Source organism: Stenella coeruleoalba, assembly GCF_951394435.1.
Source record: "Stenella coeruleoalba genome assembly, chromosome: 14".
NCBI classification, from domain to species: domain Eukaryota; kingdom Metazoa; phylum Chordata; class Mammalia; order Artiodactyla; family Delphinidae; genus Stenella; species Stenella coeruleoalba.
In genome coordinates, this window is record NC_137160.1 from 26,842,832 (window position 1) to 26,864,750 (window position 21,919).

At 48.8% G+C, this 21,919-nt stretch overlaps 1 protein-coding gene across 2 annotated transcripts in view; it reads left to right on the plus strand.

Annotated features, from left to right (window-relative positions):
- Nucleotides 1–21,919, plus strand: part of ST8SIA5 (ST8 alpha-N-acetyl-neuraminide alpha-2,8-sialyltransferase 5) — a 74,852-nt gene that overhangs the window by 12,197 nt on the left and 40,736 nt on the right. Inside the window, exon 2 of one of the 2 annotated variants that reach the window (XM_079942101.1) lies at nt 17,408–17,515. The exons of the other annotated variant lie outside the window; for it this stretch is intronic. Within the exon in view, the coding sequence (XP_079798227.1) occupies nt 17,408–17,515 (108 nt within the window). The remainder of the gene's footprint in view (nt 1–17,407; nt 17,516–21,919) is intronic. 2 annotated transcript variants of the gene reach the window in all.

Here is a 21,919-nt window from a genome sequence, read left to right on the forward strand (position 1 = left end):
TGTGGCTCGCAGGCTCAGTAGTTGTGACACATGGGCCTAGTTGCTCCATGGCATGTGGGATCTTCCCTGACCAGGGATCGAGCCCCTATCCCCTGCATTGGCAGGCAGATTCTTAACCACTGCGCCACCAGGGGAACCCCTTTCATTGTCTTGAATTCCAAATATTTTCTAATTTCTCTCATGATTTATTTATTTTTGCTCATAAATTTAGAAATGTTTTAAAATTTCCAACTACTTTATTTATTTATCTTTTTGAATTTTTAACCCAAATTCATTGTGATAATAAGAGAATATGGTATTTATAATGCTGATTCTTTGAGATTTTTTGAAATTTTCTTTGTGATCTTGTATGTGGTTGATTTTCATAAACATTAGGTGTGTACTTGAAAAAAATGTGATTCTCTCATTGTTAGGTGCAGTATTCTTACTTGTCTTTTCTATCAAGTTGTTTTTTAATTTTTCAATCTTCTGTATCCTTATTTTTTTTGTTTTTTGGCTCAGTTGTTCTGTCAATTTCTAAAAGATGTGTATAGAAATCTTCCTCTGTGATAGTGGATTTATCAGTTTCTCCTTGTCAACTTACCAACTTTTACCTTATACATATCGAAGTGATGTTATTTAATGCATACTAGTTTAGACAAATTGTCTTTCTAGTGAACTGAATCTTTTGTTAAAGTGTAGTTAGTTTATTTTTAGTAATATTGATACATTGAACCTTAAAGTTGACGTTGTCTAATATTAATATAGTGAAACAGCTTTCATTTGGCTAGTATTTGCTTGTCATGACTGTCTCTATCCTTTTTTTCAACATTTCCATGTCTTTCATTCCATGTCTATGTAACCAGCATATAGTTACAGTTTTGATATCTAGTCTGACAATATTTATCTTTTACCTGGAAAGCTTAGTATATCTACATTTATTGTGCTTACTGATGAATACCATATGATATTGGAATATTATTTCTGCCATCATATTCTGTATTTTTTATGTATTCTGCTTTGCTTTTTTTTCTGTCTTGCCTTTGGATTATTTGTGTTTTCCTGGCTGTAGGAAGAGGTTTCTAACGAGAATCTTCATCTTAGGTAGGCCCTGTTGCCATTGCAAGGGAAGCATGAATCGTGGGGATTGAGCGATGCCCCTAGGACAGCCGCTGGCTTTAGAACTCATCCACTACTTTCCTTGCCATATTATTCATCCATTTAAGAAGGAGTTTTACACATATTATGTATATTTTAGTTGTATTTTAGTGTTTTGTAGTGGGAGATGTTACAGATTGGGTTCTCTGGAAAGCAGACTCTTTGCCAGAGACTAGAATGCAGAAGGTTGATTAAGATGTGCTCTTGGGATCAACACCTGAAGAAGGGAGAAGGAATAAGATTGAGCAGGGGGAGAAATTGAGCTGCAGTGCAGTCCCAGAGAAGGCCTTAGCCACCCTTTGGATTCCCTGAGTTGAGCCTTCCTCAGGGTGAGGAGGCTGGGCCTTTGTACCTCTGGGTTGAATTTTCAGTCATTGGATGCAGCTGCCTCTGGAAGAGGGTGGTCTTGACCAAGTTGGCTCTCCTTACATGAGGCAATTCCCCGAGGGAACTGAGAGCTGGGGGCTGTCAACTCTGGGCACCCCCAGAAGGTGGGGAAGAAATCCTTCATTCCTGAAGGGGCACCTGCCACAGAGGGTTTTTCAGTCTGCCATTTTGCCAGAAATAGAAGTCCTTGAATGTCTCCATCCCCTACGCCCTCCCCAAACAAAAGTCTTACCCCCATGATCAGCCTGTGCCTGAAGCCCCACTATTTTTTTGAAAGAATAGAGTTCTCAAAGCTTTATTAAAGTGACTTTTCCAAAAACTTGAAGAGCCCACTATACCTCACCCCTTTAGTGAAGACGGAACAACCCACCTTGCAAGCCCCAAAAGGATCACCTGAAGCCCTACTCTTAAAGGAGAACATCGCTCCTGCCAGCCAAGGGTCTTTTATACACATCATGTCTGTCCTGACTCTGTGCCTTTACCCACACTGTGTTCCCACCTGCTATGCCTCCCCGACTGTCTCTGTGCCAGTCCAAATCCTGCTTCTCCTTTTGTTCTCAGCCCACAGTGCGCTTCCCCTGCCCTGAATTCACAGCACTTGTGCTGTGTGTACTTAGCACAGGCTGCCCAGCACTGTCCTGTTGCCTTCTGTGTGACTGCACAGCAGGCAGGAGCCCAGGCTGGCCCTGCCTTGTCCTGTCTGGTGTAGACAGGACTCTTCTATACTGTCTTCCCTCCAGCCTTCCTCTTTCCTGTGCCTCAAGGGGGCAGATCTGGGCTGCCTGCGTATGGCTGGTGCAGGCCTGAAGCTTGAGGATATGAAACTGGGTCAAGGAAAAGTACAGCCTGACTTCGTGCTGTATCTCAAGTGCACATTCGAAGGCTCTCACCGCTGATCCAACTCTCCGCCTACCGAGGGGCAAAGCCCTCTGTTTGACTGCCTGGAGAGACAGGCACAGCCCCAGGAGGTGGGGATCACAGGGACTGGAGGATCTACCGGGGGTGGCTCTGGAGGGGGACGGTGCCTAGCGGGGAGAGGGTGGAGTTGGAGGGAGCCCTAGAGAGGAGGAAGGGGCTGAGCTGACCACCGCCTGGGGTCTGTGCTTCGCTGGCAGAACTGCTACAGTTTTGCTGGTCAGAGCAAGTTTTTTTTTTTTTTTTTAACATCTTTATTGGGGTATAATTGCTTTACAATGGTGTGTTAGTTTCTGCTTTATAACAGAGCAAGTTTTGATGGGGCACCTGCTGTAGGGCTGGGACTGGGGGGAGGCAAGCAAGGCACCCAGGGACAAAGTTTAAGGAGACTCCCTCTCAGGTGTCGACCCTGCGCTTGCACAAGGTGGAGGGTGGGGCCGCCCTCGATTTTGTGCCCTGGGTGCCTTGCTTGCCTCCCTCTAGTCCTGGCCCTGGGCTCTCTGTGCCCAGCTTGCACTAGGTGGTGGGTATTAATCAGCTTCCTGTCCCTTCCCCAGATGTCCCTCAGGGATGCAGAGCTAACCTGTCACTCCTCGCCCTTGCTCATCTCTCTCTCTAGTTTTTTTCTTTTTGATATTTGTACTTTCCAGGCAAATTTTACCTCTTAGAGGATCTGGTTTCTCCCCTTTGACTTATTCAGGCCTATTCACTTCTCATCTAATAGGCTCTCATCCAATAATTCTCAAGTTTAGCTCTTAACCCTCTGTGTAGGGACACCACCCCCCCCTCCACATACATACACCTACAGGTGATGGTTTCATCAGGTAATTACATGAATTATTAATATTCATTAAAGGTTCATGAGCCAGACTCTAATTTAAGCAGATAATCCTAAATGAGGATTATCTCATTTAATCTTCACCATAGTCCTGTTAAACAGATCCAATCCTCCTCATTTAATACTCAGAGAGGATGAGTAACTTCTGTAAGTCCGCACAGCTTATGAAACCCTTGTAAGAGATATTTTATTCATCTCTGAATTCCCAGGACCTAGCACAGAGCGAGACATTAATTGTTGAATGAAAGCTGCAAACAAAGAGAATACCCCAATTTTTGCCCTACAGTCAATGAATGTCCATTGAACACTCATTCAGCTTTGTGCTGGGCGAGAAGGGATGTTACTCAAGAATTATTAAGTATGCTACATGTCCTTAAGGAACTTACAGAACCCTGAAAGAGACAAACATGAAAAATAGGTAAGATGGTATATAAATACATTTGGAATTGTGTGACAAAGGCTATAAATCTTGTAGGTTTCAGAGGAGGCAGCAATCAGGATGGCGAGTAGCGAGGTGGGACTTGATGTGGGCTTTGGAGAACTAGTGGGTTGCAGAGACTGGTGTTGGAGATACTCTGGGGGACAGGCTGGGGTGCTGAGGCTGGAGGAGCAGGTGACGGAAGTCACTGAAGGCTTTTACATTTGTCTGTGTTCCCTGGCGCTCTGAGGCCAATGGCCCCTCTGGTCTCGGTTTAGTCTTAGGTAGTATGAGTGGGTGGCCTAGATGCTTTTGTCACAGGTTGGGCTTTGCCAGACCTTTTGAGGGGGCCCACAGGTCCTGCCGAGGCCCTGGACTGTGGAGGGATGGAAATGGGGCAGGTAAGCCAGGAGGTGTCCGTGTGATGCCATGCATAGAGGGTGGGGTTATTGGGAGAAACAAATACCCAAATCCACAGACGCTCAGCTTCCTTACAGTCAGCCCTCTGTATCTGCGGATTCCACATTCATGGCTTCAACCAACCGTGGACTTGGACACTGCCAATGCGAAGGGCTGACTGTATCACAGTCTGGGGGCTTAAACAACAGAATGTTATTGTCATACAGTTCTGGAAGCTGAAGTTTAAGATCAAGGTGTCTGCAGGCCATGCCTCTCCCCTAGTTTCTGGTGGTTTGCTGGTAATTTTGGGCATTTTTTGGCTGGAGATCTCTGCCTTCATCTTAACACAGGTTTTCTCCCTGTGCACATGTCTGTGTCCAAATTTCCCTTTCTTTATAAGAGCACCGGTCATATTGGATTAGGGGTCCACCATACTCCAGTGTGACCTCATCTTAATTTAACTAATTACATCTGCAACAGCCCTATTTCCAAATAAGGTCACCCTGGGATTAGGACTTCAACATATGATATTTTCTGGTGGGGGCAGGGAGACACAATTCAACCCATAACAGCCGAAGGAACTAAGAGGAGGCAAGGCTGGGGCAGGAATGAAATGATTGGAGAAGTTTAGCTGGACTGGGTTCCACAGGTCTGGCCAACAGTGTGAGGTGCTAACCTCGGAGGCACCTGCACACGGAGAATCTGGGGGCTGCCACAGGATGGAGGAAATAGAATTAGTGGGCGCTCTCGACAGAGAGAGTAGTTGGAATGAATGCTTGGGTGAGTGAGTGAACCCTCCCCCATGTCCCCATCACTCCACTGCCATCCAAGGAGGGAGGGGGCCCCCACTCCGCTCTCTGTGGTGTGCTGTTTGCGGCCTGAGTCCCGGAAGAAGCTGGAGGGCTGGTGTGCGCACCCCCATGGTACCCCATGTTCCTCCTGAAAGCGGCCCCTCTCCTTGAAATAAATGTTGAGCGAAGATTTGACAAAGAGTAGTTGGAAGGGCTGTAACATTTTTGGATGGCTTAGGGTACCCACTCTTTGGGTCTGGCCCTGACAGTAGAGGTCTGGAACGCCAGGCAGCGGAGCAGGACTGTTTGGGGGTTGGCCAGGGGGGAGCCCAGCTTCTCTGTGACGCAGAGGCTGGGGTGGGGCGAGGTTGCCCCAGAGTTGTGCCTGGAGCTCATCTGGTTTCTCTCTCTGGACCCCTCCTATGGCTGGTGCCCCCGTGTGCACCCTCCCCTCCCTTCACCTTGGCACTGGCTGTACTTGGACTCCCTGCGGGCCACTCCTTAGCCAGAGGCTTCCGCAGAACCATGGATGGCCTTGGCATCCAGGAGGCTCACCGACACCAAGGGCCTTTCAAGGAGGTCAGCCCTTTGCCACTCGCCCGCGGACCCCCACCCATGCCAGTGCCCACCACTTGCACCCAGCCTTCTTTCCCCTCTAGGGGTGGAGAGCGTGGGGGTGTCAGCCTGGGGAGCGCCCCCCCATTCCTGTCCTCAGGATGCTTCACCTGCAGCATCTTTTCTGTTGCCCCCAATGAAAGGCTCCACAGGCAAACCCTGGGGAATGAACGCACTTCCCTTTCCCCCTGAGGTTCTTCTTGGGGGTAATGTTACCGTCTGGGAAGTAAAGTGAGTCACTAGTGAGTCAGGATGGAGACCGGGTGAGGGAGTACGTGGAACCTGGTAATTATGCCCATTAATCCCCCTGCAAAGGCTTCCCAGCCGGCAGGCACTCCTTCTCTGAGCTGGGTGGGGAGGACCTCCACCTTCTCCGAGAGGGCCTTCCTGAACACCCACCCCAGCTCCTTCTGTGGACCTGGGGACAGCGGAGGACTGTGGGAAGGGAGGAGGGCAGTCTGCAAGCCCCAGAGGGGGGAGGCCAAACCCCCAGACTCCTGGGGGCCCAGCTGAGATCTTTGCTCAGAAGAGGACATTGGTCACCTCCCTCCTAGATGGCTTTGAGGGGCCGCAGAAAGGTGGCGCTGCTTCACCTGCCACCTGCCCTGGACCCCTTGCCAGCCCCAGAACGAGCCACTGGACTCATGCCTCAGGCCACTGCAGGTTCCAGTCCTCTTCTGGACCATTCTCTTCCCGATCCACCCGTTTCCTCATCACCTACTTCTTATCCTGCTCAGATGTCACCTTCTCCGGGAGAAGACCACCCTGTGTGGAATATCTCCTCACTCCAAACTCCTTACTCCCCTTGCCGCCCTTTATTGTTTCCTCAGCGCTTTTTACCATTTGACACATTATGTGTTGTGTCTCCTATTAGCTTATCTGTCTCCCTCTGGTCAAAATTAAGTGTCACTGGGGCAGGGCCTTTGCTAGTTTGTTCACTGTTGAACCCCAGCCTGGCATGGCTGTTCAACAAATATAGAATAATAAAATAATATATGTATATGTATATATATACACACACACACATGTCAGCTGTGAGATACAACATGAGTGCTTTGCTGATTAGTTATAGAAGAGTGGTTATACATTTTATTTGACAAGCTTGGTGTGAAAGAAATGGCTCATTTCCTCTTTTTTTTTTTGCGGTACGCGGGCCTCTCGCTGTTGTGGCCTCTCCCGTTGCGGAGCACAGGCTCCGGATGCGCAGGCTCAGCGGCCATGGCTCACGGCCCCAGCCGCTCCGCGGCATGTGGGATCCTCCCGGACCGGGGCACAAACCCGTATCCCCTGCATCGGCAGGCGGGCTCTCAACCACTGTGCCATCAGGGAAGCCCTCCTCATTTTCTTTTAATTAAAAATAAAAAAAGACTAAACTGTCTCCACCAGCTGGTGGGAAACTTAGTCTATCATTATTGAGGTGCCTTCCCTCCACCCCGCCACAGGGTAGTGTGAAGGTCCTGGAGGCTTGTGTGGAACAAAACAGCTGGGGGGCTCCCCGGGCCATCCCGGCCTCAGCCAGTCCACTTCTGCTCCCTGGAGGCTTCTGGAACCCTGGGTCGAGCCTCCCAAAGTGCCCCAAGCAGCAGTCCTTTTGAGGCCCTGCTGTCCATTTAGAAGGGGACAATGGGGAGGAACTCCAGACCACCATCATGGGCTTTCTGGACTTGAGGAACTTCCTGCTCAGCCATGGTCCCACCCACCCATCCCCAGACTTGAAGGGCCTCCCACTGCCTTCCAGGTTGGCCTTGCACAGTTTCTTCGGTGAGCTGGGAAGCTTTCAGCCTCCACAACGCACATGGTCCTAAAGTAAGAGGTTGAAAAAGCCAAGCTACCTTCTTGGACTGGAGGAGGGAAAATACAAATGAATAGTTCAATAGGTTAGCCTCCCAGGAAAGTTAAGTACTGATGTTTTGTGAATGATTTTCTTCTTCTATTATTCTTTGCGAATAGAGCCGACTCGAGGTTATCTTGTCATAACAGCAGCTCAGTAATTTGCATTCCTAATATATGCTTTGTCCAGTGGGAGGGAAAGGACGGTTGCAGGCAGGGCTTGGGAGCTGCACACCCCTGGGCTTCCTCTGTGGGTGCCTTCTGTGATGATGAGGCCGTCTGTTGTGCAGGAGGCAAAGGCTGAGGGTCGCTGACCCAGCCCCCGAGATGGAAGACCCCAAGGTGTGCTGACTCCTGGCATAGGATCCCGCACTTTGGTGGCTGAACTGGGAGGCCAGTCTCCTGAATTCCAGGCCTAGCTTTGCCTCCAGCTGGCTGAGAGGTAACTCCCACTGTCGGCCTCAGTTTCCTCAACTGGGAAGGATGATGCACACTCTGTCTCCCTCCTAGGACTAGGGGCAGCATCGAGTAAAAGGATATAAGTCAGGGGCCGTCACTGGGGGTCCCCAGGCTGCGTGCAGCCCTCAGCAGGGGGTATTTGGTCTGCACAGCATTTAAGTTGGGAAATTAAAAATAAAAGTCTGGGTTTCCAGCATCTCTTGGAAGAATGAAGAAAATGGCAACACAGGGCCTATCTTCTCATGTGGCAGCAGTGGGCTGGGGCTCAGGACACCTACCCAGGCAGGGGTAGCATAAGAATCCCAGCTCCTGCTGCCTCTGCTTCACTCATTCACTTCATTCACTGTCTGCCTTCCGGGAGACTTGCCTGCTCACTGGTGGAAGTGAAGCACAAGTATTGATGTACAGTTGGGTTTTTATTGGATGTTTTATCCAAGGTGTGTTACAGGTGAAATGGCCCAAGGAGAGTGAAGATGATGATTGGTTAAGGGAGAGTAAGGGCATTATGGGACCATCCCCTGCTTTAGAGATCAATGTCAGGGAATGAGAGTGGCCCTTCTGACCAGCACGGGGTCCCTCAGGGGGCTAAGGGCACCATGTTCTTGGTGGCCCACCAGCTTGAGACTAAGTTGACTCAAGGAAAAGAAGTGGATTTGGGTCTGTTCTTGTCAAGACCTGAGTCAAGAAGGGCTTTTAACTCAACTGCTGCGGCCACTTCCAGCTGCTGATCCCTAGGTCCCCATCCTCACAGGGGCCTGGGCTCTCCTGATGATGCCGGGGGAGGACAGGGGCCACAGTCCGGGTGACCCACACAGCAGGTCACTGGCCCCTGAGGGGCTTGGGTGGCAGCACTTACTCAGGAGAAAGGCATAAAACTCTCTGCAGCAGCTCCTCCTCTCAAATCTCAGCATGAAAAAACTTCCCCTGCTTGATTTTCCCCATTTTTCCTTTCTGTGTGAATACCAGCTGTCCTCATCACCATCCCTCCTATTTGTGCAACGCGAAAGAGTTACCAGAGGCTTTTGCATCTGCTTTTTCTTACTTGAGAAAGTCCAAGCATCATTTACTAAGGACCTACTAAGTGCTTCCAAAGGTCTATAAAGTTGTCTGCGATGATAGTTATTTATTTTTATTATCATTATTATTGTATTGCTCTGAGTTTGCATTGTTTCTACTTTTTTAATGTGATTATAGAAATAATACATGTTTGTTTTAGAGCTTATGGAAAGGACAGAAAAGTATAAATAAGTGGGGAAAAAATCCCTCATCATACCACATTCAGAGACATATTAGCTTTAGGGAATGTTTTCTCCTAGGCTCTCCTCTGAGCATTTTTTTTAAAGAAATGAACTTACACATATATTCTATTTATTTATTTATTTTTTACTTAAAGTTAATGATTTCCCTGCGCCATTTAAAATGACTTCATAGATATGATGTTTTGGGGGCCACATGGCCACCTGTCATTTAGCACCACAGTTCCTTAGCCTTTCCCCAATGTTGGGTATTTAGGATGTTTCCTGATTAATAAAAGATTCCAGACAACTGTGTGTCTGGTTCGAAGCCCTCTGATCTGTCGACAAAAATTCAATTAACTATCAAGTTAAGAAGAAAAAAAGGGAATTTTATTTGAGCCAAACTGAAGATTATAACCAGGGAAGCAGATTCTAAGAAAGCTCTGGGAACTGTTCCACCTGTTGGAGTCGAAGGCACAGTCATATACGTTTTTGTTTGTTTGTTTGTTTGTTTTGTGGTGCGCGGGCCTCTCACTGTTGTGGCCTCTCCCGTTGCGGAGCACAGGCTCTGGACGCGCAGGCTCAGCGGCCATGGCTCACGGGCCCAGCCGCTCCACAGCATATGGGATCCTCCCAGACTGGGGCACAAACCCGTGTCCCCTGCATCGGCAGGCGGACTCTCAACCACTGCGCCACCAGGGAAGCCCAGTCATATACGTTTTTGAGACAAAGGTTTGTACATCAAAATGACATACTGGTATTTTACATAAAGTCCACGTAAACACATACAAAGCGAACAGCAAGTCACCATGACCGCCTACAGAAGTGGGAAAGAACACTGTTCTTTTAAGAAGTTACACTGCTAGCTTCAGCAGGAAGAAAAAAAAATTGATCTTTATGGTTCAGCAGGCACTCCCATCTTTGAGGAGCTCTGCACCTTAATGCAGCTGCGCCCTGCACATTAGGGAGGGAGAAGGCCCAAACACACACACAGAGAGAATTTTTTGTTTAATTTTTCTTGTCCTGCCTTAAAATATAAATTTTATTTCATCAGATCAAAGTTCAATCATTTCCCGAGGATCCTGGCAGGGTTATCATTGGGACTGAAGGTATAAACATTCTTATACCCTCTGATACATATTCCCAAATTCTCGTCCTGAAAGGTGATTGACACCAATGACCAGCCCTAGGTATTAACATTACATGTATTTTGTTAACTTGATAGGTTAAAAAAAAAGAATTGCATAACTTTCATTTGCAAGTCTTTGGTTACTAGTGAGATTAAACCCACACCACAATTTACCTTGATTTTGCATGTGTAAGATTCAAAAAGCACAAAAGAGTATGGATGTGGAAAGTAAGACTCCTTCTCACCTAGTCCTCCAACAGCTTTCTTGTCTTCTCTGGAATTGAACACTGAGTTACATGCATTTAAGTTGTATGTTATTAGATTTAAGCTCTTACACATTAGAATTTATATATCTGCTTCTGTGGACTGTTTCTATCCTTAGGTCGAGGTTTATTTCTCCCCTTTGACAGGCGAGGAAACTGAAGCTTCAAGAGGTGAAATGCCAGGAGTCACATAGTTAGCAAAAGCGGGTGAGCTCCGGGGGTATCTCTATCCGGGAATCTTTGGAGGCAGGAATGAGGCAGCTGCAGGCACGTGTGACTGGGAGGGAGCGCCTTCTCATCCAGGAATGTCTCCCTCATCAAATTGCTGCTGCCGCCTGAAATCCCACCAAAGGCTGGCCCGCAGCCGGGCCATTCCAGTGTCTGAGAACTGCCAGTTTCTGAGGTGAGCACTGCACGTGGCATGTGGCCGAGCCCTGGCCCTGCCTCCTCTTCTCCGCTTTTCTGGTACCCTCACACCCCAACCCAGGCCAGTTCAGGCCCCCTAGCCAGTTGCCCTTCAAATCCAGCCTCTCCCTGCCTGGGAGGGTGAGAGTTTAGAAACACCTCTGTGTCTACAACCCCTCTACCCACCCCAGGAGGGCTGGACCCAGTGAGCCATCTGGGGTGTGTCCCCCCACCCTACCTTGTTTCTTCCTCTTTCCTGGGACGTGAAAACCTCCTGCTCTAATTTTCCTCAAGAGGGACCCTGGAGAGGGTGGGATTCAGGATCCTGGAGTTCTAGAACCTAAAGGTACCCGAGTCAGCCCCTGTTCCCCGCTCTGCTTGCTTAAGGGATCTTGGGTAAGACAATTTTACATCAGGTTTATATACACGTCTCTACTCTAGAAAGGACTACAAGCATGTGGGGACGACACGCAGAGAGGTAGGCAAAGGGGACCTGTGACTCGGCAGAATGTGTGGTGCCGAGCGGCTTATGCTGACTGGGCCGGGGGCTCAGGGAGGAGAAGACACTTCAGCTGGACTTTGACGTTTGGGTGGGACTCAAGTAAGTGGGGGATGGGATGAGGGTGAGTGGGAATGCCAAGGGCAAAGGCGTGAGAGTTGAAATGCCATGGTGGGTCACGAGTCTGCAGGCAAAGCTGCAGGCAGTTGCTGGAAGGGCCCCTGAGTTGAGGGTTTGGAACTTGTCCTTTGGCGATGGGGCTTCTTGGAAGGTTCTGGAACAGAGGAGGGGTGCTGCTGGCATGGTTCTCAGGGAGCCGGCTCTGAGGGAGCATAGGAGTGCGTGAAGACTGGAGATGAGGCTCGGAGGTTGGTGCCCTCCCATCCTCTACTGACCTGGGGAATGTAGAAATGACAGTGGCTTCAGTCTCCCCCTGCAGAGCCCGAGGAGGCACGGCCTTCCTTGGAGGTGGCTTGTGAGGACAGGATGCAGATGCCATTTCATCCGGGGGCACCCGGCCAGACTGCGTGATCTGGGCTGCAGGCCCAGTGCCCCACTGGGTTGGGCACTCAGCGCCTGGAGTCCTGGGCTCTGGCATCAGGGGTGCGATTTCCCAAGGAAACCCAAGTGTCCACAGTGCCCAGTGCCCTGCACCCCACGGATTCAGCCTGTTTTGGCTCAACGTCCCTGGTGATTCCGACATCTGAGATGGCATTTCCTGACACTTGGCCCCAGGGCCTGCTGTATGCAAAGGCAGGTGGTGCAGTTACCCACACACTGTGAATGGAGCGCTATGGAGGCACCACACCCCTGTTCCCATAAGCCATCTCCACTGGCCTCCTGCAGTGCTGAAGTCCCAGGTTAGAAGTCTGTGACTCTGGGTCTCCCATCAAAATGGGGGAGGATCTCAGAGAATATTTAAGCAAACTCCTTCGTTTTACTATAGTCTATGGTTTGTTTTATATAAAAATATTATCACTAAATGATTGACGGCAAAGGCAGCAGCTCTAATCTTAAAATAATAATCATAATATAAATTTATAAATAGTTAAAAATATTGGATAATGACAGATACTGTATGATATCACTTATATGTGGAAGCTAAAAAATAAAACAAACTAGTGAATATAACAAAACAAAAATAGACTCACAGATATAGAGGACAAACTAGTGGTTACCAGTGGGGAGGGGATGAGAGGAGAGGCAAGATCGGGGCAGGGGATTAAGAGGTACAAACTATTATGTTTAAAATAAGCTACAAGGGTATATTGTACAACACAGGGAATACAGCCAATATTTTATAATAACTGTAAATGGAATATAACCTTTAAAAATGGTGAATCACTATGTTGTACACCTGAAACTTATGTAATAACATTATACATCAACTATACTTCAATAAAATCTTTTTGTAGAATATTGGATATTAGAAAAGTGTGTGTGTGTGTGTGTGTGTGTGTGTGTGTGTGTGTGTGTGTGTGTGTAAAAAGCATGGGGACAAAAGGGGAGGAAGAAGCAAGGGCCTTGGGATCAGACATGGACTTGAATACTTTCTCTGCTCCTTCCAGGTTCTGGGCAGATTATGAATCTAATCTTATGAGCCTCAATTCCTCATTTGTGAAATGGGGGGATAATAATACCTACCTCCAAGCTGTTGAGAGGATTCAAAATAGGAAAAACCTATCACGGTGCCTGGAATATATATATATATATTTGGCTGTGCTGTACAGCTTGTGGGATCTTAGTTCCCCGACCAGGGATCGAACCTGGGGCCCCAGCCGTGAAAGCGCAAAGTCCTAACCACTGGACTGCCAGGAATTCCCTGGAACATAATTTTTTTTTTTTTTTTTGCGGTACGCAGGCCTCTCACTGTTGTGGCCTCTCCCATTGCGGAGCACAGGCTCTGAACGCGCAGGCTCAGCGGCCATGGCTCACGGGCCCAGCCACTCCGCGGCATGTGGGATCTTCCCGGACTGGGGCACGAACCCGTGTCCCCTGCAACGGCAGGCAGACTCTCAACCACTGCGCCACCAGGGAAGCCCTGGAACATATATTTTTTAACTCACTGCCATACATCTTAGTAACCCTTCATAATTTTTGGAAGATATTATCAATGGAGATAATGCTACTCTCATGGGCACTTCTGTCTGTTTTTAAATTGCTTCTCCAATGTATAATTTTGTCTTTTGCCCTGAAACTCCCCCTGGTAGTTGACTGTGGGAAGCCTGGGCTGCTTTTGCTACCCTCCGACGGCTGCAGGAATTACTGCCATGAGAGTCAGGGGTTAACAGACATGACTGTGGGTTACACAGCAGGAGACCTAGCTAAGCTGGGCTGTCGTCAGCGACAACAGAGTAAAGCTGAGCCTTAGTGAGCCTATCACAGATTTCATAATCAGAAAGTCTAGACCAGAGCTATTTGAATTTTAACAGTCACAGAACTTTTAAGTAAGTACAAGGTGTGAAGTGGCACCCTAAGCTTTTCAGTGCTCAGGGCCTTAAAATATCTGAATCCAGTCTTGAATAACTCAGTTTAAATAATTCTTTACATGTCGCATTTCCCCAGGTTTAAGACAACGTTTAATGTTAGTTTCACCAGGAAGGTGCAAAGATTTCTTGAGGCTGCCACAGCCCAGGAAGTTCCCTGCACCGACTCCAAGTCCTGTTAGTGATTTCAGTTCTGCACTTTGGTTTTAAAAATTATTTTAACACGTTTTTATCATGAACAAATGGAGAAGAAGATGGAGAACAATGTGACAAACAACCATGTAGTCACGACTGTGAATGATCAATGTTAACAAATGTTAACATTCTGCCCTATGTATTTCAAATCTTTTCCTCTCTTTTAAAATAAATTAGACATAAAAAACAGAGCACCCTTTGTAGCACTTGATTGCTAATATTTTTTATCTTGTTTGCTAATATTTTCATGTGTGTTTGTGTAATCACCGGAGCTGTAGGGTAAGCATTGAGAAAACATGAGTTTGCTCACCTTGGGGTCGTGACCCAGGCCCCGGCACAGTTGCTGGCACAGAGTAGATGCTCAATAGATTTTTGTTGAATGAATGAATGAGTGAATAAAGCTTCTTTTTCCTTTGTTATCCCCCTTCATATCTCCACGTACCCTTTCCTCACTGGTGTTTCGTTGGCTAATAATGGACAATTCTTACACTTAGCTCAGGAATAGAATTCAAATTACTGTGTAAAATATATTGGTTTTGAAACTTACACAATCAGGTTTTTTGGAGATAAATTAGAAAATGTTGCTAAACTGAAAGAAGGAATAAACCCGAATCCTCCTTTCAAAGATAACAAGCTTTATGGTTTAAAACTCTACAAAAATGGGATCATTAATGCATATCCCCTTTTATAACTTGCATTTTTCACTGAATTTATTATGCACACCTTTCTGTGTCATAGTTCCTGCTAAATATTGTAATAATTGATATCTTCTTAGTAGTCTGTCACTTCTACGACCCTGGGAGGACTGTCTTGTGAAGGGACATCCGGCTCTCACAGGGACCAGTTTGGGTAGGAGAGTGAGAGTGCTTCTGGGTCACCCCTCGTGCACTCGGTGGACACGAGTCTCTCTGGCCGGACTCTCTCTAAGGAGCCTGTGAGTTTCCTAGCTGAGTGCTGGGCTGGGAATTGCTTGAATATGCTTGTGAACCAGCTAATTTTCAAAATTGCAGGTGGAAATACTACTCTTTTCTTGGCCTATAGACAGTCTGGTACAAGCTTTTAGGAATAAAAGTTTTTACAGTCAGAAAGCCAGAAAGTGCTGGGTTTAAACCTTAGGTTGGCCACTTGTTAGCCTTCTGGCCTTGGGCAAGTTACTAAACCTCTCTGAGCTGCACATGTCATCACCTATAAGTGCAGAAAATGGGACTTGACACATTAGCCTGTTGTTGGAATAGAGATAACGTATGTGAAGGGCCTGGTTCACTGTAGGTGCTCAGTAAATGTTTCCCTTCCTGATAAACCAAACCCAAATTCTCTCTAAGAAATATCTTGCAATATTACCTTGAAATATCTCTTTGAAAGGAAACATAACAGATACATAAATAAAGGTATTTATATTATAGGCGTTTATAATATCTTTATAAATGCATATAAGATAGATTTATATATTATACGTATATAATATTTATATTATGAATAGATAAATATATAAAGAACTTGAGCCAGGACCAAGTGGAACGCTGCTGTTCCCTGAACACTAAGAACTGGACGGGCATTTTGCTGTGGCTTCGGGCTCTGTCCTGTGAGTTGTGCCTATTCCTCTCCCAGGCCAGCTCCGCTCTGCCGAGGAGGCTGGAGAGTGTGAGAAGAGAATCCGAGTCACTTGGCAAAAGCATCGATTGAGCACCTCCTGTGTGTAGCCTTCTGCTCACGGGGCCCCAAGGGCGTCCTCCGCCCAGCGTCTGGCTGGAAATGGGGCAGACTCGCAGGCGGGAGGTGACCTGGCCTTGCCATTGAGGACACAGCTCAGCCCTATAAAACTTCCGGTCAAGAACTTTGGAGACATCGAGACAGTTCTCCCAACTTGAAAGATGAGAATAGAGGCCTAGAGAGGTGTAGAGACTTCACTGAGGTCACTCAGCTCATTAGTGGCCGATCGGGTGGACCAGAGCCCAGCTTCAACCACTGTCGCTGCCCCATTTCCCTTAGTGTAGAGACTTTATTAGAGGGCTTTATTTTTAGGGGGTTACCGGTTTTATTTTTGCTTGCTTTATTCTCTACTTAAAAGTTAACGTTTACCCCACGTACCAGGGTCTTTAACGGGACTTTAAAATTCACATTTAAGGGCAAGCCAGTCTCTAGAAGGTGCACTGAAGCTCCGTGTTGTGGGCAGTGGTTCTTAACGGGGTTGATTGTCTCAACAGGGGACACTTGGCGACGTCTGGAGACAGTTTTGGTCATCACAGCAGGAGGGTGGAGGATGAGGACCTGCTGGCCTCAGAGAGTAGAGACCAGGGGTGCTGCTCACCAGAGGATCACAGGACAGTCCCACAGCAAGGACTGCGCAGCCCCAAATGCCAGCAGTGCCACATTGATGGGGCGGCGGCAGCCCTTTCCTCTGTAGCCTTCTCTTTTGACTTGGTCAGGTTCCCTCCGGGAAACCCATCCATGCCCAGACCTTTGGGGGCAGGGTGGCTGGGACCGGGCGTGCTCAGTAAGCTGACTTCCAGGTCAGCCCAGCTGTTTTTAACCTAGTATCTCGGTATATGAAGACTGCCGTCTGCAGGGTGGGCAGGCAGAAGGCCCGGACTGCTTGGGCTTAAGGCAGGGGACTTGAATGTGTGGAGGTGGGGAGTGTTTAACGCTCCTTATAAACCTGAAGCAACTCTTCTGCGGGGGGCTCCATTCTGCAACCCCACCTTCAGTGGCCCCGGCGGTGCAGTGAATTCCCGAGCCTTCCCGTATCCTGCACAGAGAATAGATTTACTTCTTATAGGCGGTCAGGGCTCCACTGTCTCTGGCCTAAGGCAATTACTCATCTGCTTTGCATCTTCTAAAATGTTGTTGCGGCCTCTGCTACTCGTCTCCATCCATGCTCATGCCCTTGTTAATGCCTTTGCTGTCCTTTCAGTCAGGTTGGGGGAGGGAGCAAAGAGAACCATGTGTGTTGAGTCCATCATCTTAAACCAGGAGGTGTGTCCTTATGAGTTGGAAAACTAGATTTCATTAAAAGCTTTGCCGTGTGTGGGGCCTCTGGGGAAGGCAAAGAGCTGGCGAGCTGGAGCTCTTCTGGTGTGAGTCTCTGGAGGCGGAATTGAAGGGCGCACCAGATGGGGTAGGGGAGCTCTGCGACCTTGATCTCGCTAAGCCTCAGGTTCCCTGCGTGTATAATGTGTAACCCTGCCCTGCCCGTAGAGGTGAAGTAAGGGCACGGATGTAGACGAGCAGAGAACACTGTAAAGGGCTGTGATCTATTACCGTCATCCTCCTGGATGGATATCCCTCTCGTCTCCACTAGGCGTGATCAAGGCGAGGTGTCACGTGGCACACGCCAGAATGTGACTGTCTGGTGATGGGCTTACCCAGCACGTGAGCATGAGTACCGACTGCCTCGTTCTCTTGCCAGAGGTCTCCAGTTTGGTTGGCAGAGTGGTGACCAGCTGGCCAATTGGACGGGGCTCTTTAATGTCATGGACGACCCAGCAGTGCAGAGTGGCAGTGACTCCAGCTCCAGGTACAGACCCCGGCGAACGACCAGGGAAGCTCATCCCAGGGTGACCCTGCATCCCCTGCCCCATGGCCTACCCCCCAGGGCTGCCCTCAGGGAAGAAGCAGTCTCAGCACAGTGGCCCAGAGCTCACTTTGGGATCCTGCCTTGTCTGCTTTGACAGGAGGGGTGAGGGCTAGAACCCAGCCAGAACAAAGCAGGGACTCCTGGGCCCCTCTCTTTTGGGGTGGGAGCTGGGATGGAGGCTGGAGAGGGAGTCTGGGTCTCCAGCCTCCATTTGAGATGGGGGCAACATTCCACCCCTGCTGCAAGGCTTCCGGATACCAGGCCACGGATGTGTGTAGGTTTGTGGGGGGTGAAATCAGGGTGGGTGAGTGTCGTGGGCTCCCTGTTCCTCTGCAATCCCACTGGACAGGCCATCCCTACTCTGCCTATCTGTGAGGCTGACCTTGGCTGGGGAAAAACGTTTTCATCAAGATACGATGCTGAGGGCTTCCCTGGTGGCATAGTGGTGGAGAATCCGCCTGCCAATGCAGGGGACACGGGTTGGAGCCCTGGTCCGGGAAGACCCCACATGCTGTGGAGCAACTAAGCCCGTGCGCCCCAACTACTGAGCCTGTGCTCTAGAGCCCGTGAGCCACAACTACTGAGCCTGCGTGCCGCAACTACTGAAGCCCACGTGCCTAGAGCCTGTGCTCCGCAACAAGAGAAGCCACCCCAATGAGAAGCCCGCGCACTGCAACGTAGAGTAGCCCCCGCTCGCCACAACTAGAGAAAGCCCGCACGCAGCAACGAAGACCCAACACAGCCAAAAATAAATAAATAAATTTATTAAAAAAAAAAAAAGATACAATGCTGAGAATTGACAGTCTACCACCACGTGGTTATTTCTTCTTGATCGGCTGTAGTGTTTGGAGTTAAATAAGTCATTAAGGGCACTCTGTATATTCCGGAGTAGGAATTCAGAAACTATTTGTAGAATGAATGAAAATGGAATATTCTCAGGCAGGGCACACACATTGCGGGGGGCAGCGGGGAGCATTGCGGGGAATTTTTCTGATAAGACGGGATGCTCTCTCTGCTTGGAGCTGGGTGTGGCTGGAACTTCCCAGCTAAGGGTTTCCTGGGGCTAAGTTGTTTGTCTCCTTAATTTTTGCATTTATAAGTATGGGCTAACTTTCAGATCAGTTTCCCTGGGAAAGAGGCCTGAGTTTTCATTGCTGTTAATTTTGACACCAAAACATCAAATCGATCCTGCAGAGGAGAAGTAGCATGTTTTTCAGGGACCTCAATACATCTGATTTTGTTCAATGCTTTGAAAAAGAAAAGATGTGGCTCCAGTGTCGGCAGCTGTTTGGGAAGGTGTCCACAGACAGGCCTTGGGCTGTGGTGGGTGGCCTCAGGCCGTGGCCTGGGATCAAGGTCTTATTCTGGCCTTTTAGGAGCCCAGTTCTTTCCACATATGCGTGGTGGGAGCCCTGGCCAGCCGCTTGGCCCCTGGGATGTCACCCAGTGAGAGTGACAAGTCCAGAGTTGTCTGTTCCGTATGTTGAGCCTCCAGTGTTGGTCCTTCTGCTGTGTGACCTGCCCGCACAGATGGGGGGTGGTCTAGATAAGTCTTCAGGTGTCTCCCTGGGAAGGACTCCTTGAAGGGCTCACCGAGAGGTTTTGGCTAGAAGGTGCTAACAAATTGAGCAAGACAGAGCAGGCCCCTGGAGGCCATTCTGGGCAGATGTCCCGGGCAGGGGCTGAGCAAATTCTAACTTTTCCTCCTGCCAGCGGCTTTGTTCTCTCTGCCCTTTTCCTGCAATCTTGTCTCTAATTTCTCTACCTATCTCACCCCACCTAGTCTCTCCTCTCCCTTTCTTCCTGTCACCCATTCTTTGTCCACTTTTCTTTCTCAGCCCCTGTGTTCTGCCTCTCTCCTCCTCCCTCTCATCTCCCTTCCCCTTTATCCTCTCTCCCTCTCTCAGCAACTCAGGCCAGCCTTCCCTTCCCTGCCTCCTGGGGTCCCTCAGGGCCAGAGACACCTCTGGCATCTGTCAGGTGCCCTTTATTCAACATTGTTACCAATTGAGTTGATTTCCTTCCAGAGAGCCGCCATTTGACCAAGAGCTCCCTTAGCCACTGAATAAATGTGATGGCCACACATTCCAAGTTCTTCTGGGACACTCCCAACTCATATCGCAATTTCCAGTTGACCCCCAAACTCCCCACATATGTGAGAAAACATGGTATGTATTTCACACGTGTAGGAAATAATGGTTCATGTAAGTAGAACTGACCTGTATGTTGGTGATTCTTTTCCTTGGCGTGGGAGCAGCTTCTGCCTTCTTTAAAATGGGCAGGACAGCTCCTGGCAGCAGACGTGCAGGGCTGGGGGGAGGACCTAATGACACCGTGAAAAGGGCTCTGCAGAGTGAAAGTGCATCATCCCAGCGGACAGCTCTCTGTGCCTGCAATACGGGATGAGCTTTGTGGTATTGTTCACCTACTGCATAATTCAGCGTATGCCGTATTTTGCTATCCGTAGCTGTGTGGTATGTTGAAGCGTGGCGCACCTGATGTCATTTTTTATTAACACTGTTGGAAGGGAAGTCGGGAGGCACCATTTATAACAGAGGATAAAGAGGGGCAAAAAAAGCAATGACTCATAAGTTGAATACTCAACCAGGAGCCACAAGAAGGAGCAGGTCCAAATGATCCGTCTGGAGCACTCCGAACAGGACCGCAAAGGAAATCCAGGCCAGATGGTGCTCATAAAGGCTGTGGCCACGTCTTCACTTTGGACATAAGCTGGGGGAAGTCCAGACCCAACTGGAAAGTGTATGAGTTACAAAATATACATTGACATATGGCTTTATTGATTTCAAGTCTAGATCTAAAAGCATCCAATAAGCATTCCTAGGAGAACTGCTTTAGTGAACAGATAGGAATAATTGTTAATCAGCCAATGCTTCTATTTAAGTGGGTGCTTTGAACAAGCAGGAAGGTCTTTGAAGACAGCTCTCATCATGTTCAAATTATGTGTTTATGTTTCTGTCTCCCAACCTAGACAGTGATGGTGCTTCTCCATCTTTGAATTTTTAGCACCCAGCATGGCACAGGCTCAACAAATGTTAATTGAATAAAAGAATGCATTAAGCAAGAACATAGTATAGACTTTTGTTAAGAACGCAAACTTCAATGTCAGTGTCCTGGAATTCTCCCTTAGAGATTTATTCCTTTGGATTAAACCTTGTCTTCTGGCACTGTCTTTGAAAATTAATCCCTGGGGAAGGGAAACACTTTGGAATCAAAAACTCATTCACAGTTTGGAATGACCAGAGAATTTTTTCTCTTGAGAAGAGCAGGTAGTAAGGAAGTGTGAGAGTTCTGGGTGGCAGGGTGGGAAAGGGGAAACTGATAGTGGAGGAGGGGTATGTAGGAAAGTAGAAGGCAATGAAGGCAGATGATGTACTTTTGCAATAACTGACTGAGAACTACACCCCCCCAAACCACCCCCACCACGGCGCATGGTGATTCTGGAAAGGGTAGATAGGGGAGGGGAAGGGGAGGGAGGGCACTTGTCCTGTCAGCCCACTGCTTTGACCTCTCCAGCCTGGCCAGCTGCCTGCAAGACCAGTGACCACCTGGAGGGCAAGGGGAGGCACAGCACCCGTCTGTCCTGCAAAGTGGATAGGCAGTGTTGCCTCCGCTGCCTCAGGACATCCCAAGGAAAGGTCCCCCAGTCACAAGGGCTGAGGGCAGCTGAGGCAGGAGTCCCCAAGGGGCTGACTCGCAGCCTGGCTTGTAGCCACAGCTCAAAAGGCTTCACTCGACTTCTGCCAAATAGATCCTGTTCCATATCCCAGCCCTTGTCCTCCTGCCAGGATCCACCTCCCACTAGGCCTCCTCCTTGAAGCCTTCCCTGATAGCCCCTTTCACTCTGTGTTCACTCTAAGATGTGTCTGCACAGAGGGCTATTTCTATCATTACGCAGGCAGAGAACTCTCCAGCAAGTGCACACGAACCACTCTGTGTTTGCTCGGGCATCCCCCAGACCTCGAGGAGCCTCCTACCCTGGGGAACTGGGCTGGACTGCCTGTGCATGCAACTTCAGGGCCCTCCGGACACAATAGCTTCAGACACAGCCCACAGGCGGCCTGGCTGGCTGGCCTCCTCAGCCCCTCCTCCCAGGGTGCACACAGCCTTGGCCCCCTGGTCCGAGATGGATGGCAGGAGATGGCTTGCAAAGACAGCTCAAGGAACACTTCTCTCTGAGGTCTAGGGCAGAGCTGGCCCAGACTGTCGCCCGCCCAAGCTGTCTGTTCCCGGGACAGCGTTTTCCCTGTGCTGCTGGGCTTCTGACTGGGGTGCTGGGGACTTTCTACAGAGGAAGGTGGCACCAGCCACAGGAGTAAAGGGCAG